At 43.3% G+C, this 17,948-nt stretch overlaps 2 protein-coding genes across 2 annotated transcripts in view; both read left to right on the top strand.

The window, feature by feature from the left end:
- gsk3ab (glycogen synthase kinase 3 alpha b) overlaps window positions 1–2,764 on the top strand; it is a 33,894-nt gene extending 31,130 nt beyond the window's left edge. Inside the window, exon 10 of the mRNA XM_083761461.1 lies at window positions 499–2,764. Coding sequence (XP_083617587.1) covers window positions 499–566 — 68 coding nt within the window. The 3' untranslated portion in view covers window positions 567–2,764. The remainder of the gene's footprint in view (window positions 1–498) is intronic.
- Window positions 2,765–10,516: 7,752 nt separating this feature from the next.
- The window catches only part of znf574 (zinc finger protein 574), a gene marked incomplete at its 3' end in the record, with an annotated part of 44,295 nt that continues 36,863 nt past the window's right edge, over window positions 10,517–17,948 (top strand). Inside the window, exons 1-2 of the mRNA XM_083762082.1 lie at window positions 10,517–10,598; window positions 15,730–15,893. Coding sequence (XP_083618208.1) covers window positions 15,732–15,893 — 162 coding nt within the window. The 5' untranslated portion in view covers window positions 10,517–10,598; window positions 15,730–15,731. The remainder of the gene's footprint in view (window positions 10,599–15,729; window positions 15,894–17,948) is intronic.

Here is a 17,948-nt window from a genome sequence, read left to right as displayed (position 1 = left end):
AGAATAACAAAACTAAAGTGCAAGAGCCGTGACATACCTGGTCAGACGAGTGGTAATGACGGCAGCAGAATACACTAGCCTAGTGTTCCAGATAACATAAAATGACATCCCATCATAAATGGGACAGCGATTGAGGACCGAATGCATGAGCAAGATAATATTATCTGTTGTGTTGAGTGCACAACATGATGTGTTGCTGTGTTGTAGCCTATGTTGTGATAAATGGCATGTAGGTATTGTAGCCACATCATCAGGAATGGAAGCTTCTGTACAATGCCCATTTGAAGTCTGTCTGTCTGTCTGTCTGTCTGTCTGTCTGTGTGTGTGGGGGGGGGTGTATATACATGCATTTACACATCCAGTCATCATTTTATTTATTTTTTTCGTCAGTGCAAAGTGTGTTGCTTTGTGACATAATCTTTTGATCTGTAATTAGCCCTACAAGATAGAGATTATTTATTGTATAGCTAAATCTCTCTTCTCTCTCTCCACCTGCAGAGGGCAGTGTGTCAGACAGTCCGGCCCAGTCCAGCTCAGCACCCGGATCCATCAACAACAGTACCTGAGCACCCACCCACCCCCCCCCCCTCTCTCTCTCCTTGCCTCTATCCCCTCCCTCCTTTGCCATTCTTCCACCCTATACCTCCCTACTGGCTCCAAACGTCTCCAAATGAACAAACCCCCTCCTCCGCCCACCCTATTCACATCCACGCACAACAAACATCGCTCTCGGTCCTCGCTGGACACTAAACATTTCTGGTTTTTAGAACGGAATTCTGTGGCTTTGGGCTTGAGGAGAGTGTTGGTGCGTCAGTGCACCTGCGGTGGGATGCTTTGAACTTGATATAAGCTGCAATTCTCAGGCCGGTCCGGGTCTAGCACGGTCCCGGTCTAGCCCGGTGGGTTTGGGAGTACCAAAGTGTTGGGTTAGGCTGTGATGTTTGGGAGAGTCGGAGCTGCCCTGTTTGTGTGTATGCGTTATGTGGATCAGAAGATAGGGTTGCCTGTATTATAATCAAATGACAATTGACTTTTATCCCTTTTTGATGTTTTTATTTATGTTTTATCAAATTTTATGTGGTGCTGGAGAGTGGAGACTGGTGGGGGTGCGTTGCGGGGGTTAGGAGAGCAGGCAGGCTGCAGAGTTGGGGCGTCAGGGCCTCTCCCTCAAGGCCTGGCCTATGACATTGACAATCACTGTTTTTCGTCAAGTTACAAAATGGTGGCGGTTTCGCCGGTTTTGTTACACACCGTGTAGAGAGACTTGACGCTGATGACTTATCAGTGACTCCCTTTATTCTGAACTCTACTTAAAATGTTGTCGTTGGTTCATTCCTCCAGACGGCGGAACGGAATGAATTTATTAATTTGTTTTTATTTTTGTTTTATGCCATATCGATACCAAACAGAAGCAGTGCACAAATTTGGTTATTTTCTTTTTTGTTTGTTTTTGTTTTAGGTGTTTTTAGCAGCTTTCTCCCAAACATCCACACCCGGAGCCGGCCACACAGCACACTAAAACATTCACTGACATCCAACCTTGTCCTCAACCCACTGGTGGAGCCTTCCCCTCCATTCCTCTTCCCTCTTCCCCTTCGTCCTCCCCCCCCCCCCTCTCTCACTGCTAAACTGTAAATATCATGTACCTTTTATTTTATTTTGTTATTTTTCTTTTGTTATTATTGTTATTATATTGTTCTTGTAATTTTTTTTTCTTCCTCTCGTTAGACGGGGTCGGTCACAGCAGCGACCGGTGCTCTCCTTTATCCTCTCAGTCTGTAAATAAAGATTTCATTTCAGTCCCTGGGTTTCAGGGTTGGCGGAAAAAAAATACGAACCACAACAAAATGTTTCTCTTTATTTGTTTTGTTCTTCTCTCTCTCTCCCTCCATTTACGCTCTCTCGTTTTTGCCTTTGGCTTTTCCACCCTACCAATAAATGTTGTCGTGATGAACCTTTTATTTATTGTATATCTCTGTCTGAAAGGGGGTCGGGGGCTGTTTTATGTTTTTCTGCCCTCCCACTGGAGTGTTTAGAGAAAAGGGGGTTTGTGTTCGAATTTTCTTTTCTTTGTATTAAGTCCATAAATGTCACATGCAAATGTTCCACATCCAAGATACTGTATGTCCGATACGGACATTGGAACCCTTTTGCTTTTTATTTTTCTCTCCAATCAACGATCATAATGTATGTATGTACATGTATGTATATATGTGACGTACGTACGTATGCAGGTACACACGCTGGCCAATAGATGGAACCATGGGTTTCCGTTAAAACTTCAATAATGTGAAGGGAATGTTACACACGGCGTCTATGGGGCCGTCTATGGGGAGCGGGGTTTATAATGCACACACGGATGCACGAGGAGTGCGCAGGGCCCTTGCCATTATTGCTGTGTCCGGGTGGGATTGGGGGGTGGGGGTTATATTTGTCCGATGACAAACATCACCTGTTTGTCCGCTAGCTCTTCTTTCTTTCATTCTTTTGCTTTGCTTTCTATGTTTTGTCTATGTTTTTCCCCTCATGTATGGCGTGTACTAGGCTAATTGTGCTAACCCGTTACTTGGGTGTGTGTATGCCTCACGTGATTGGGGATGTATGGAGGGTGTGTGCGTGTGTGAGCGAGAGTGAGAGTGAGAAAGCGCAGCTGTCTGTCCCCTGATGTTTTCCTCAAATGTGGTTTTTAACTTAATTTAATTTTAGCCCCTCTCTTTCTGTCACGCATTGGTTTTAATTCGTTGTGATCCTGGTGTTTTATCGCCCGAGCAAGGGGGGGGGGGGTAGGTGGGGTGGGGGGGGGAATAACATTTTGGGGAACAGAACGGTTGAATAATGGAGATGATGTAAAGAGCAAAAGAGAGAGAGGGATGGAGGGAGAGAGACCGTTTTTGTTTGTTGGTAAAAATAATTAAACTCATTAATAAAGTGATGAAACATTAGCCATTGCATGTCCCATGTTTTAATGACGTGAGTTGGGTAACTGAGCCTTGTGCATATACTACTACTACGCACCGTTACACGTCACCCCGCTGTTCACAGAACAGATGTGGTCCCGCGCACTGTCAGACACTTGCCAAAAAAATGTTGCTCTTTATCAGGACAGACAACCATTGTCTGTCCTGATGAAGGTCTAAGCGACTGAAACGTCGACCTAATGAGCAATTATTTTTTGGCAAGTGTCTGACATTGTGCGGGAGCTCTTTGTATTTCAAAGATACCCGTTTCATGATATGCTCCATTTCCCTACGCACCTGCATGTCACCAGCCTTATAGTTTTGAGGTGTGCATCTGCCTTTTGCTACACAGAACGGATGTGACATGTTCCTGACTTAAAACGACAACATCGACAAACAAGACTGTCTACATGCGATTTGTCCTATAAGCTTTTAGGAATAATTTCCCCCGCTGCTCTGGTAAACTGCATTCAGTCTGAAATGTGCTAATGAAGCTGGGATGCGTGCAGTGGTGGAAAAACAAAAGTACTCAATTGTTTTACTTAAGTAAATGTATCTGCAATTTAGAACTACTCCGGAATTCACAATATACTTGAGTAAAAATAAAAGTATTGGAATCCAAATGTACTAAAGCAGAAAGTACTCATAATGTCCAATTTCAAGTTTTCAAATAGAAATCTTTTGAAAATAGATCTACAAGCTCACAATGCGTCGCATCGGCTATTTTTAAATGGCCAAAATGTATATAGGTCTGAAGTGGCTAATGTATATTTTGTAATAATAATAAAAGTAACTAGTTTCAATTCATCATATAGTTTCATCATTTCAAATAAATGTAGTAGAGTAAAAGTACAATATTTGCCTCTGAGATGTAGTGGAGTACAAGTCTGGGCGGGAACCCCTTTTGGTGTTTTAACATGTTATAATTTAGCTATTGAAAAATAGCAGATCTACAAGCTCATAGCGCGCCACAGAGTGGCGCTCTACGAGCTTGTAGTTCTGCTATTTTTGAAAAATCATAAAAATGCGGCACAAATCTTTGACGTCAGGCCTAAATGGGTTAAAGTATTGGAAATTGGAAATGCTCAAGTACAGTACTTGTAGTAAATGTACTTGGTTACTTTCCACCACTGGATGCGCGCCAGCTGAGGCAAGGGGTGGCAGACAGTCAGGCCCGGGAGCCATAAGGGACCTGCCGTTGTTTCTCCAAATCGATTAATCTAGGAGGACATTGAGCGATCTGTCAGGAGGACAAGAGGAGACACCTGTCTTTTTCACCAGACATTCAGGGTGCAATTTGCCTGTTGGGGAAAACCCCATGTGTATTCTGATAAGGCATAACGATGTGCTTGAAGAGAGTCAGAAAGAACAGCCAAGCTGTCTGTGACCTGTTTGGGTAAAGGAAGCTTGATGACGTTGTGATTGTATCATTCATTCATTCAACCACTTCAGATGAATGTTGTGGACATATTGTTATTCCAATGTATGTAGTCCCCATTATTAATTATTGTGTTGTATGTACTAGTTCACATATATAGGCTACTTGAGTGATTTGAGTAAATAGACATTGTACAGTATGAATCGGCGATAATGTGTTTAGTGATCTCTGAGAGCCCGAGTTTAAACTCCCAGTTTAGCGACACATTTTCACGTTTTCAAAAATGGCAGACCTACAAGCTCGTAGCATGACCTATGAGCTTTTCAACATGAGTTAACAACATAATGCTTAAAACACCAAAAGGGGTTCCCGCCCCGAATGGGTTAAACTCCCAGTAGAGTTTCACTTTACAGGCATGTATGATGAAAACCCAAAGTAACATTAGTCTGTCTTTGAAAGGTTTTATTCAAAGTTGCCTTTATTTTTGTATAGCTGCATTGCGCTGTGAAAAGTATGAAGTAAGAAGTCCAGAAAGCAAATCAATAGACGACATCAACATGGGAGTCCAAATCTGCCAGCTTGGCAACACAATTCACTTTCAAACTATCAAAGATTCAGAAAATATGACTGAATGAATATGACTGAATGAACAAAATATGACTGAATGAACAAACGCATACTGTTTGAACAGCAGATCTTTATAGGCCTGTTGGTTTGTGATTGGTTTTATTTGCAGGTCGAACATTGAGAAACCAAATTGCTTAATAGTCTTAACACGTGCAATTACCTGTAAACCTGTCAATGTAGTTTTATCTATAATGTATACAGTATAATGTACAATATATACAGCACGTACTTCCAACATGTGATTGGTGAATATACCTATACGGTACTTGTCCCTGCTCCCCAACTAGATTGTACTACTACTCTTCCTTATTTTTCATATTTCTGTATGTGCTCACAACTCATACAGACTTCTTCTAGTCTCTGGATCCCAAGAACGGTTGATCAGTAGACTTAGTCAAATGTATATAGACTAACAGGCATTTACCAACACTGACCTTTGTCTAAGCTAAGTGCTACATAACTACTGGTGAACAAGACCATAATATTAAATACTTTATTCTACTCCTGATCTGAGGAAATGATGTTTTTTCATGAAATTGGCTTGAATTCGCACTGACTGGTTTGGGGGGTAAGGAGAGACGAGGCCTGATGTAAAGTAGGCATGGCTGCTACCATAATATAGGCTTACTTGTGCAGGCACACTTGCGAGATGCATGATTATGGCCTCTATAGGGCCATTGCTTGTGTGGTTGCTACAGGAATAGAGCCCAAACAATGCAAGATATTTGGTCTGATCTTTTAGAAAGTACACGACCACAGATTACCAATGTTTTGAGCGATATTTTGTAAAAAATTTAAATAAATTATCAATAATAATTAAGAGATTTTATTTGGTTTCTATTTCACAAACATTTTGCAAAAGTAACGAAGTAATTTAATAATTAATTATACAATGGACAAGCAAACAAAAACATACACAAACTATTTTTTTAACCACTTATGCCCTATGCCCTATTCTTTTTAACAACCGATGTGATCTGATATTTTGGAAAAACTACGGTAAAAATGGGGTCGCTGGGGGCGCCCGCTGGCCTAGCGGTCCAGGCACATGCCACACATAGGCTCTGGCCGGACAGCGTGTTGCATGTTCGAGTCCCGTTCATGATGACCTTGACCTTTGCTGCCTTTGTGTCCCTCCCCTTCTCTCCCTCCTGCTTTCCTGTCCATCTTCACTTCAACTATCAACAAAGGCAGAAAAGCTAAACAATTTATAATAAATGGGTCGCTGCATAATAATAAACAAGAAATGATGACATGGTCATATTATTACCACCTGCTTTTATACATGCGGCGGTGGTGGTCCACAGTAAAATAAATAACAGATCTACAAGCTCCCAACGTGTCGAGGTCAGGAACCACTGGTTCACTAGCCTCGGAAACCCACTGGTTCACAATCAAATTATTATACACTGCAAAGCTGTCGCCAGGAGGCCTTGTGAAAGACAATCTTACAGTATCTCATATACTATGTATGCTGGTATGATGCTCACAGTCCTCGCTCCGCTCAGTGGCTTTGCGAAGATATTCAATACACATCCCAAAACATGGCCGTGCAATCTTCATTGCCCATGCTGAGAGATTAATAAAGACCATCTCACCGACACAGCTGTCTCCCCCCCTTCCCCCCGGGTAACCGCTTTTCTTTTTTCTTTTTTTTGCAGCAGATGAGATTCTCTTCAGCACTGCAAAGCAGGGCAGGATTTAATGAAGTCTCCGGCGTGTCAGTGAACTTTCTTCTCTTCTCTCCGTGTTCAATACAAAATATTTATAGGCTCCTAGCCTCCTACTGCAGAATCTCCCCACCACCACCCGGTGCTTTATCAAAACGTCTTTATTAAATTTAACCCTAAACCCTCAGGTCTGGGCCCACTCGGCTGAATGAACACTTTGCCTCATTTGAACCGCCTCGTTTCTGGAGTTTGGCTCTAAAAACAAGTTTTTAATTTATTTAGATCACATGATTATGCAAAATGTCACCGCCACACTTTGGAACGTTGAACAGTTTTTCTCATTATGGCTACTTACCGCACAGTTTACAAATCCTATGAGTTGGAATGTTTCTGTCTGTATATAATAGCAATACGTTTCATGCTCACCGTCAACATTTCGTCTATACCAGGGGTGCCCAACAGGTAGATTGAGACCAGTAGATCACAAAGGCTGTGCAGGTAGACCACAATGTAATAACTTAATGTTAGGCGCAAACGTCAGCAGCAAGTTACATGGAGAAAAGAAACTACCAATTAAACATTTTCCCCTCTATTTCACATTCCAAGTGTGTTATATGTAACGCCAGCACAGCTATTCCATTCCATTTTCAGATAATACGTTTTTGGGTTTGTAGTTCTTGTTGAACTGGTCATTTTAAAAGTAGTTAATAAAAGTGTGGGCATGCCTGATCTCTATACTATCCCCAGAATTTGTTCACAAAAGCCTATTTGTCAAAGCAACACATACGCAGCTGACATTGATAGAAAGTGAATGGCGAGAAAAGAGGGAAAATCCCCTGGTTGGATTGAAAGTCATTCAGGGTGATAGAAAGGAGAACGCACAGAGGACATTAATGTGACACAGGTGGAGGAAGAGAAGGAAAAAGAAGCAGAAAAGCTTGATGAGCAATCAATGCAGTGTGACATGACAGATCCTCCCTCCTGGGCCTCTGCAGTCTGAACCGCATCATTCACTGGCAAACCTGTCTGCCTTGTCCGTCCTCCAACACACTGATATGATGTGTCAAGGTGAATAATGCTGTCCTGCAGGCAGGCACAGTTTCCTGTGGTTACCGAGTATAGCTCAGGCTCCCCTCTCTCAGTCTGGCTGGATGCCCTGCATTGCCCAGCTTACTCTTTGATAGAATTTCAGAGGCGGGTTAATGTTCTGACAGGAAGAGATGGTCGTCTTTTCTTCCCAATCGGCCCAGCAGGGCACAGATGGGGCATGGTACAATTCTGGGAGAGGAATAGAGCAAAGCTGCACATGGAGGGCACAATCCAGTGACCCCCAGCTGGGTGCTATATGTTAGATAATCATTTTTTTGGATGGTGAATTTAACATTTAAACCACTTTTAACCTGGTATCACTATTTTGGGACCACTATATTTGTGCTTGTTGCTACTTTAGTGTGACAAAAATGAGCTTAAGTGGTTCATAAACCTGTGTGTAATGGAGTGCTCGTGGGGTATAGGAGATGGAGGGAGACTGAGAGAGAGAGAAGCAGACACCTCAGTCAATGTTATTATTTTAGCCCTATACAAGAAAATGAAAAGATGTCAGGAGGAAATTCACCTTACTCCAACAATTCCTCATTACATGTTGTACAAAGTTACAAAGGTCAAAGTTATATGAAAATGAGTAGGAATTGAAGGGTGGTGTAGCTACATCATACAGTGGCATCAGTCTGATGTATAAGAAAAATCCCAACTAATGCCCATTGGTGCAGTGGTTGGGTTATGTATTCGTTATCACTTCGTTTACGCTGTTTCCCTCCTGTCAGTCTCAGGTGCAACTAGATAAAGTGCCAATCGGCACAGGTCTCCACCAGGATTCTTCCTCAGCCTAGTGGGAATATGCGTGCACAGTTTCATCGCAATCGGACGCTGCGTTGAGGAGTTGTGGCCATTTGCTACTCCTGAAAACTGTAGGAGCCAATCGTGGCCAATCAGGATGGAATATGAGAAATCAAACAAACCTGTCTTGATCACATGACTATGGAGATCATGTGTACCGATTTGCGTGACATTTGGATAAAATCTAAAGGAGTAATAATAGAAAATGTGTTTTACATATGTCGGCCTCCTGGTGGCGCTATAAAGAGCAGATGTGAAAAATTCCAGGCAAAGGTTTTTCCTTGGCCTCTAGGGAGTTGGCATACAAAGTTATCCACAGATCTGTGCAGTTAGAGGTAAAAACACTTTTGGGCCAGTTATAGCGCCACCTTGAGGCTGAGTTGAAATTGTTCATGTGGCATTTCGTCCTGGGCCTAGTGGGAATGTGGGTGCACAATTTCACGGAAATCACGCGATGTGTTCATGATTTGCAGCATTTTGTTTGAAACTGAGCACTCCTGTGAATTTTGGAAGCCAATCTTAACCAATCAGGATGGAGTCTGAGAAATCTGAAAGACGGGTTTCGTTGAATGGCTCTAGAGAGACTGTGTACCAATTTGCGTGATGTTTGGACAAAATCTGTAGGTGTACTGTGCAAAAACTTGTTTTGCACAAAGCGGCCTCCTGGTGGCGCTATAACAGGCCGTTCTGGAAAGTTTGGGGCAGAGGTTCATGGTTGGCATCCAGGGAGTGTGTGTGCAAAATTTGGCATCGACCGGGTTAACGGTGGCCGAGATTAGCTGCTCACGGACGGACGGACGGACACACGGACACACGGACGGACGGACACACGGACGGACGGAGTGCAAAACATACTCTCCCCCATGCCTTCGGCTGGTGGAGACAATTATAAACACAGAAGCTAGCTGGAGGCAGATTGTTTACAGTATAAACTAAAGTCGTTACATGAAGTTATAAACATGCAATCTTCCAAAGTTAACCAAATCATTCTGTCCATGGCACATTGACATATCAAAAAGTAAATTAAATACAATTTCTATATGGCACTGGTGAATGTGGTGATACTGAAACTGAAACATTGATTTCAATTATTTCAAGTGAATTTATGAAGTGAAATTATGTTAAATGTAAAGGATTTCAAGGACCAACAGTTTTATAGAGGCTATGGATACAATAAGATTTTTCATCTCTGGGGCCCCCAATCTACACCAATTGGAGTGGACCTGTGAGGATCTCTGAGTTCTAGACTTGTAGGGTCCATTTGGTTCCTCGTTCCTATATATTTCACCGGGGACCCCCTGGAACCCTGAGGGGGTCCCTTCCTGGGCTGGCTGGACCCCACATTGCGAACCTCGGAACCAGTGCCTGCATTTACCAGGTGCCCGCCCTGTTTCGGTGCCTGCTGGACCTGAAGGCCGCAGAGGCCGAGACGTAGTTTTTTTACCGCTATATTATAATATTATATAATATTATAATAAAAAGAAGAATTGGGAGCATGAACGTGGTAAAGTGGATATGGCCGAATTTAGCCCAATGAGTGTTTTTTGTGCAAAACTAATGCTTGGAATGAATGGTTCAGAATCATGAAACCCTTCATATGCTACTTAAATAATGATGAAACTTTTTTGCCTTAAATTGGATGTTAATGGTATGGTCACATATTTTGCTAATAACTCAAATTTCCCCGGGTGTTGAATTTCAATCTTTTAGTATTTAAGGTGTGTTATTAGACACCTTTAGAAACACATTGGTAAATACATTTCTTGGTAACGATTTAGTTCCCAGATTGGTCAAATACCTGATAAAATGCCCTTACTAAGATCATGACATTTGAATCATAAAAGTTTACATTAAACATTTCTGGGTCTAACATGGGGGCTTCCAGACGCGCGCCGTTGGGATCCAAAGTCTCTGTGGTTGAATGCTATTGGTGTTTGAAATGACAGCGACAGCCTATCAGCTCAAGCCTTCTCTACTACATGCAGAAGAAGAAAACGCACTTGTGCTGCTGTCCTCCTACTACAGGCTAATGCTAATTCCCTCCATTGAGACTGAGAACGTTCTAGTTCGGTGAGTTTATAATATCATCATGTCATTTATAATATGTGTGCTTATTTTGAGCGGACGCGATTTTGTCTGTGACATTAGTGCACTTTGATATGCCGTATGCTGCTATGCAGGATTTGGACGGGGGGAGACAACTAACGGCGAACTTTTAGTGCATGGCCGCCATTATACCACCGAAGAAGCGTATCCTATCCGCCCTTCTTCTTCGGTCGATTCTTCTTCTTCTTCTTCTTCTGTTCTCTTCATTCACAGAAGAAAGTAAACACACCGTCGCTAGTACAAGTGCAGGCGTGTTGTTTAGTTGCCCAGAAACCTTACTATGTTAGTTATACAACTACTTGGCTCGGCCAACAACACAGTTGTCAGTAGCTGTTAGCCTACTTAGCTATTAAGCTACAAAGCTGCTGGGGGGGAAACGACATTGGCACAGTGAGATGGCCGTCTGTCTTCTTTCTGCTGGGTTAGCATTGTGCTAAGCTATGCTAACCACTGGGACTGGTAGCTAGTAGCTTTACCAGAGAGAGGTGCTCGGACAGGTTGACCATACCAAGTTAAACCCGGGTATCAATATTTGTTTGAGGCATGGCATTGTACTGTAGTCCAAATTGGTAATCAGGTGGATGTCATGAGTTTATTGAGAGAAAATACACTGATTATTGGAGTGCCCCCTGTCATGAGTAGTGGAGACTTCCATCATATTATTGTGCATTTGTATCATGTTTTATGATCTTGTTTTATTGTATTGGACCCTCCGAGCCTACGTTTTTTCCACATCAGTCCATCTAAGTGAATCTAAAAATCAGGGTGAAGGGATTAATCATTATAACAAAGAGTGTACTGACATACTAAGGCCCTGCAGTTGCCCACTGCTTCATATGAAAACCTTCCATTGAATCCACCCCCAGGTATCAACTATGACACCAAAATGCATTGATAGTATCCCTCTACCTTTTAAAGATGAGCTGATATCTTGCATTACTTTTCTATTTGTTACTATTATGCACACCCACCACACTGTTATTTGAGCAGAGTGCTTTTTCTGGTGCACTGTGAGGCTGGGTCTTGGCCTGTGGCCAGTGAGGGAGCGAGGCCAGGCAGGCAGCAGGGATTGTTTTCTATAGTCTGGCAGCCGACAAGCTTCTGTAGTCTTTTTTTTTTATTGCCCTAAACTATTGTCTATATACATACATTCATGAATCCACTTGCTGACCGGCTGTCAGTATTGAGCAATGTTTTATATGGGTTTCTTGTGACCCTACCATTACCATACTATCCTATGGCAGGCAAAAATGTCAAACTTTCCTTATGCTTTAAGTAGCATGTGACATGTCAAACTAGGGGGTTTTCATGATTCTGAATCCATTCCAAGCATTAGTTTTGCACAAAAACACTCCTTGGGCTAAAAACGGCCATAGACGTCAGCACAAAATTAATGTGATGAGGTCAGCACATTTTGGGCACATTTGGGCAAGTGGCTATGGCTGTAACCCTAACCCTAAAGGCCTATTCATAGTCTGGATTTTCGGTGGTGAGGTGACCACCACTCCGGTGGTGAGCTGACCACCGGAGCTGAAATAACGTTGAGCGGTGGTGAGTAAAAACAGAGAGCAGGGCTGGAGCGGTGGCGGTGGTTTGCTCTTCACCGCGGCTCGTGACGTCATGTTGTAGTTCGGTGGTCACCCCACCACTGAAAATCCAGTCTATGTATGAGCCTTAACCCTAACCAGGTTTCTGAATGGCGGTGTTTCGGAATGGCGGTGTTTCGGAATGGGGGTCTGTTCCCGTTTTTAGCCCAAGGAGTGTATTGGGCTACATGTCACATGCTTCCTAAAGCAAAAGGAAAGTTTTAACTTTTTGCCTTCCAACTGCCATAGGATGTTAATGGTAGGTCACAAGAAACCCCTATAAAAAAATTCTCAATACTGACAGCCAGTCAGCAAGTGGATTCATGAATTGTATGTATATAGACAATATTTTAGGCCAATAAAAAATACTATATACCAAATTTCCCCCCAGTTCACCTCGGCTGCCGTACTAATAGTCTATCATGCAACACCAGCGGCGAAGCCTACTCCCCCTATGGGTCCAATAAACGGCAAGCAAATAAAAATAATTGATGCTCCAGCTGAACGTAACATGAAATAGGCAGAGCTAAACTTGGCAACGTCTCTGCTTGATGCATGATGAAAATAAAAATTAGTCACATAAATTAGGCCCACGGTGAGTCATTCTTGTCCATGAGGCTGGAAGTTAACCCTGCACTTTGTGTCTTAACTGTCTGTGCACACAGGATCATGTATGATGCATTGCATACATGCATGCATGCAGGAGCTCAATCTCCCCAGGAGAGGGCAATGTTCACAGCTCTAACATTCTAAATGGGATGCACTGCTTTGACAGGGTCATATCAACACTCATGTACTGAGGTCAGGACGATGTTAACACATGCTGTTGGTCTTCTAAAGCAGGGGTTCTCAAAGTGAGGTCAGGGGATCCCCAGGGGTCCCAAGCACAATTAGTTTATAGCGTTGCAATCATTTTGAACCACTTTTATCCATTTATAAGTTGGCTGTTCAAAAATAGCAGTTGTACAAGCTTAGCTTGCACATCTTTCTTTAGTACACATTTTGAATAATGTTGATCTATTTTTTTTTCTTCATAAATATTCCCGTTCAGGGGCATCCTGGCAAAAATAATTCAGGAGGGAGGGTCCTCAGCCAAATGCGTGCAAATTTGGGGGTCCTTGAGTCTGAGAACCACTGTTCTAAAGGGGTGCAGAATTTATTCATGAATGTTGTTCCAATGATCATTTATATAGCGATTTTATCCAAGGCGCTTTACATAGATTTTGCATTACATTCACCCATTCACACCGATGGCAGCGGAAACCAGGCAAGCCACCAACCAGCACATTAGGAGCGATTAGGGGTTCAGTTCAGTGTCTTGCTCAAGGACACTTCAACACTAACTGGGGGGGCCTGCCCGGGTTCGAACTGGCAACCTTGCGCTTACCATCCGGCCACTTGACCCCTGAGCCACTGCCACCTTGCATCATCATACATCACATTCCACAATGTGGTACACGCTGACACACAAAGCTGGGCATGGGAGGGGCTAGCGCCCCTCAAAAGGACAGTAGTAGGGTAAAGCCAGGTTGCATCATCTGCATGACCACAACACCCACACACCTGAGGTGTGAGGACACGTAAACACAATTTTCACTACTATTCAAAAATAACATCTGTGACATTGGCAGTGGCACTCGTGTACTACTCAGTGATGTAAGTAGGTTTTCAATGTAATGAGTCCCGGGATGCAGGGATGGTCTTTTAGATGAGTCCCAGGGACATTTTATGAGCCCCACCACTACAACGACGTTACTGTACATGCACAGTACAGTACAGTACAGTAGTGCATCCCGTGGATGCAGAGGCCGTTGTTTTATTGCGTCCCTTAACTATAAACTGCGTTTTGGGATGCAAAATGCACCCGATTTTAATCTCTGACTACTGACACTGACATACTGTACAATACATAAAGTACAGTCAGTGTACACTTTCAACCTGCCGTCCCTATTTATTTGGGCATGATATCGTCTTAGGCGTAAACTGCAAAGATAACTGATCTAGAAGGTCACGTGTAGTTTAGCTATTTTAACACATAAGGTGGTAATGTCCCAGTTTATAATAATAATGGACATACAATTTATATAGCGCTTTTCAAGGTACTCAAAGTCGCTTCACAGAACAAAATAATACATTTTATTTAGAAAAATAAAGTATATAAAAGGTTAGAAACTAAGACAAACAAAGTGTGGGAGCAGCTCTGAATTGTGAGCTGGGAGTGAGTTCCACAGTGAATTAAGGGACGGCCACTGCGAAGGCACTGTCACCCCAGGTTCGCTTATATATTAGCCTTGTGGGGTTCCAGTTGGTTGACAGTGCTTGGCCTTGAGGGAGCGGGTGGGGACGTGGTGTTCGACGAGTTCAGACAGAGTGGTAGCTCGTATTGGTATTGATGAAATGCCATCGTACAGTATAAAGGTGCCAAGGTCCCAGTTTGTTGTTGAAACGCCATCGTACACTGATGTATAAAGGTGCTAAGGTCGCAGTTTGTTGATGTTGGCACGGCTGCAGCTTACCGCTCCTCGGCTGTGGCTCACCGCACCAAGAGATGGGTCAAATGCGGAGAACAAATTTTACTGCGGTACTAACCGCCGGTAACGTGTGTGACAAATCGTATGACTTTGACTTTAAGTCAAGCATGTTGATCTCATCCGTTTAAAGCCACAGGTGGCTCCAGGTGAATGTAGTAATGTTCAGCAACTAAAGACAATAAATATTTTCATGGAAAAAAATGAGAATCGTGTGAGAATCTCAATTCTTGTGGAAGAAAATCGAGAGTCACATTTGAGCAAATTAATTATTTTTAACGGGTGGGAGAGGCACGCAGCAAAGGCCATCGGGCTTGGGAATCGAGTGTTGGTATGTGTCTTAACCACTTGGCCATCAGCGCCCCATCAGTGGGTCGATGTGACCCAGCTCTGCCCACTTAGACTTGGTGGTGGCTGGTGCCATATGCTCCCGTCGGAATACAAATAATTTAATTTGGCAGGCACAGTATGCTGCAAATTAATTAGTCCTGGTGCCATTTGTGCTGTAACAACACGTGACTATAGTAGAGTAGTCATGAACTAAGTGTGTTCGTGTTATGTAAGTGTGTGAATGCAGGACATGACATTTCAGAGCAGTGAGCATTCACATAGGGTTAGAAATTAGAATGCTCCAGCCTCCAAATAGAATGTCCCCTCCCCGGGTCAAGTAAGCACAGACCTACATCTTATCGTTGCTGTCGGGTAGAAGAAACCTCTTATCTCGATTACATTTTTTGTAAATGAATGCCCATACTTGATCATACTACACTACAGCATCGAAACGCGAGGCAACGCGTCATGTTTTGAGCTTGTAGATCTGTTGCCTTTGCTATTTTGGGGGGGAATTGAATCCTGTAAACTTAAAGTAACAGTTTTGGACATATGAGCTTTCCTCCCGATCATACAACTGCTGCTTGAGGTTTGTTACTCCGTCACATTTATTGTCCAATGATCTTCCTCCCCTGGTCCTCCTCCCGGCAGGTATGGAGAGCTCGTCGGTGTACATGTGTTTCCCCTGCTACCAGGAGTTCAACACCCTGGACGAGGTGCTGCAACACCAGCTGACGTGCACCGCCGAGGCCATGGAGCCTGTCCTGGCTGCGCCCGGAATGACCACCATCAATGCACCGATGCGCCACACTCAGGTAATGACCAACCATCATATCGACACACCGTTGCGCAGCCTCCCAATTCTTTTTGACTGGGGCTAATGGATTTTGGTTTACATATTAGTCAGTCAATTGGGTTTGTGAGGAGGGGGGGCTAGGCCTCCACCACTCTGGAGCTGTCCCTGCGTCACACTCTGTCACATCAACACACTACTGCGTCACACTCGAGTAACGGTGCTCACCCACTCTATGCAGCACTGTTTCACAAAAGGTGTGTCGGGGGTCCATCTTTTGGTCACCGACCGATTGTTATGGGTTGCAAGTAAACGTTTGTTTTCTTCTTTTGTGTCCTACGAAGCCTACATTTTTTGAGTGGTGCAACCATTCAACAGCAATGTCCATGTCCGTGTCTGTGCGCTTATGTGACGTTAACCCACCCATGCGCCTACCCACCCATGCGCCTGTGACTATGAGCATGAGTATGACTATTGGTACCAGTAGGGGCGCTGTTGTGCCAGGAACGGAGAGAGAGATAGTGCTGCACTGTTGCCTGCTAATATGAGAGAGAGGAGGGGAGGGGGGGGGGGGGGGAGTTGCACCACTCAGTTCACACTGGTGTGATTTTTTTAATTATTATTTCAAAATATTTAAAAAATGTTAAACAAAATAACTCAACTTCTCACCTATTTTCTTTTCATAAATAAACGAAAAGAAGAAGAATTTGGGCCCAGCCTTTGACTCGGCAGAATTGAACAGCATGGTTTGGCTGTTCTCCAAAGGGAGCTCATAATATCTCCTGCCATTTCTCACAAAAATTGTGTGACTGCTGCACACATATAGTCAGCAAATTATTGATTTCCTGTGATTTAACTCATGAATCCGGTAAAGTTGCCGCTTGCCGCAGTCATCTTTCAGGTACAGCAGTAGCACAAATAATGAACTTGCTGGTATTTGTATGCGTCGGTACTAGTATAGCAGTCTCACGTTATATCACCAGCCAATTGCAGCCATGGATCGGCTTTAAGACCACCGTCCTTGACCCTGTCACACTGCACGGCCTAAGATGCTTAAGATGAAAGATTAGTTTTTGCCACGTTTACCGGTATGCTGCACTATGGAAAGGAAATGTAATCTGGGACAACAGTCACAACACTAAGACGATGATCTCAGACAGTACGGTGATATTTTCAAATATCAAAATCAAACAATATTTATTAGCAAATGTCTCGTATTGTGACTATTGAGGATGACTATTGGTGCTTTCAGAAAATATCCACTGAGTGGATGCAAGGCATTTGACAAAAAAACTGAGAAACCTGCCTAGCAACCTGGGCACAGCAGAGGTATGTGTTTTGGCTTCTGCCGGTCGATTTTTATATAAAGCTATAAACCCGCACCGCCTCGGGTTCGACTATCAAAGGGCATTCATGATAACCCGCAGGTCATGGCAATTGGCGACAAGGGTGTTAAGTAGCAGGACGTATAGATAGCATTCATTACAAATTTAGCTGGATGACTGCATAACGTTAATTATTAAAGTAATTCCCATGCTCTGCATAGGCGAGTGTTAGTTGAGTGCTACTGATCATTCGACTGACAGCTAGTCTCAAGCAAGGCTCCAGAGACGGCCTGGAATATGTCAGTATGCACTGTAATGTCCTTAACCGTTTCCCAGCCAAAAGAACGTAGCCTGCGTTATTTGTCGGGAACCGACTCTGCCAAAATACGTAGCCTTTCAGTCGATTTAGTCTCTGAAGAGCTATTACAGGCACAGCACGTTCATCTTTTTGTGTTTCCCTCTGTCTCTCAGATCACTTGTTTGCATTCAAAGCGCTTCAATAATGGGAAATATGAGTGCTAGGGAGTTTGAGTGCTTGGCAGCATTAACTGACAAATCTTTTCTTTTGATTTCCCTTTTTTACAGTTATTTTGTCTCCCCTTTTTCAACAGCCATATCACCACAATATCACCAGTCATTATTATGACAATTCTCGATTCCTTGTTTATTCCCGCCTAGACTCTATTCTTGTCACTGCTAACCGCTACAGTTGGTGCTAGGGAGAACACACAGCGCATGTTAAGCCTTGTGCT

The sequence above is a fragment of the Protomyctophum parallelum genome, assembly GCF_964188405.1.
Source record: "Protomyctophum parallelum genome assembly, chromosome: 3".
Taxonomy (NCBI): domain Eukaryota; kingdom Metazoa; phylum Chordata; class Actinopteri; order Myctophiformes; family Myctophidae; genus Protomyctophum; species Protomyctophum parallelum.
This window is presented reverse-complemented; position numbering and strand designations above follow the sequence as displayed.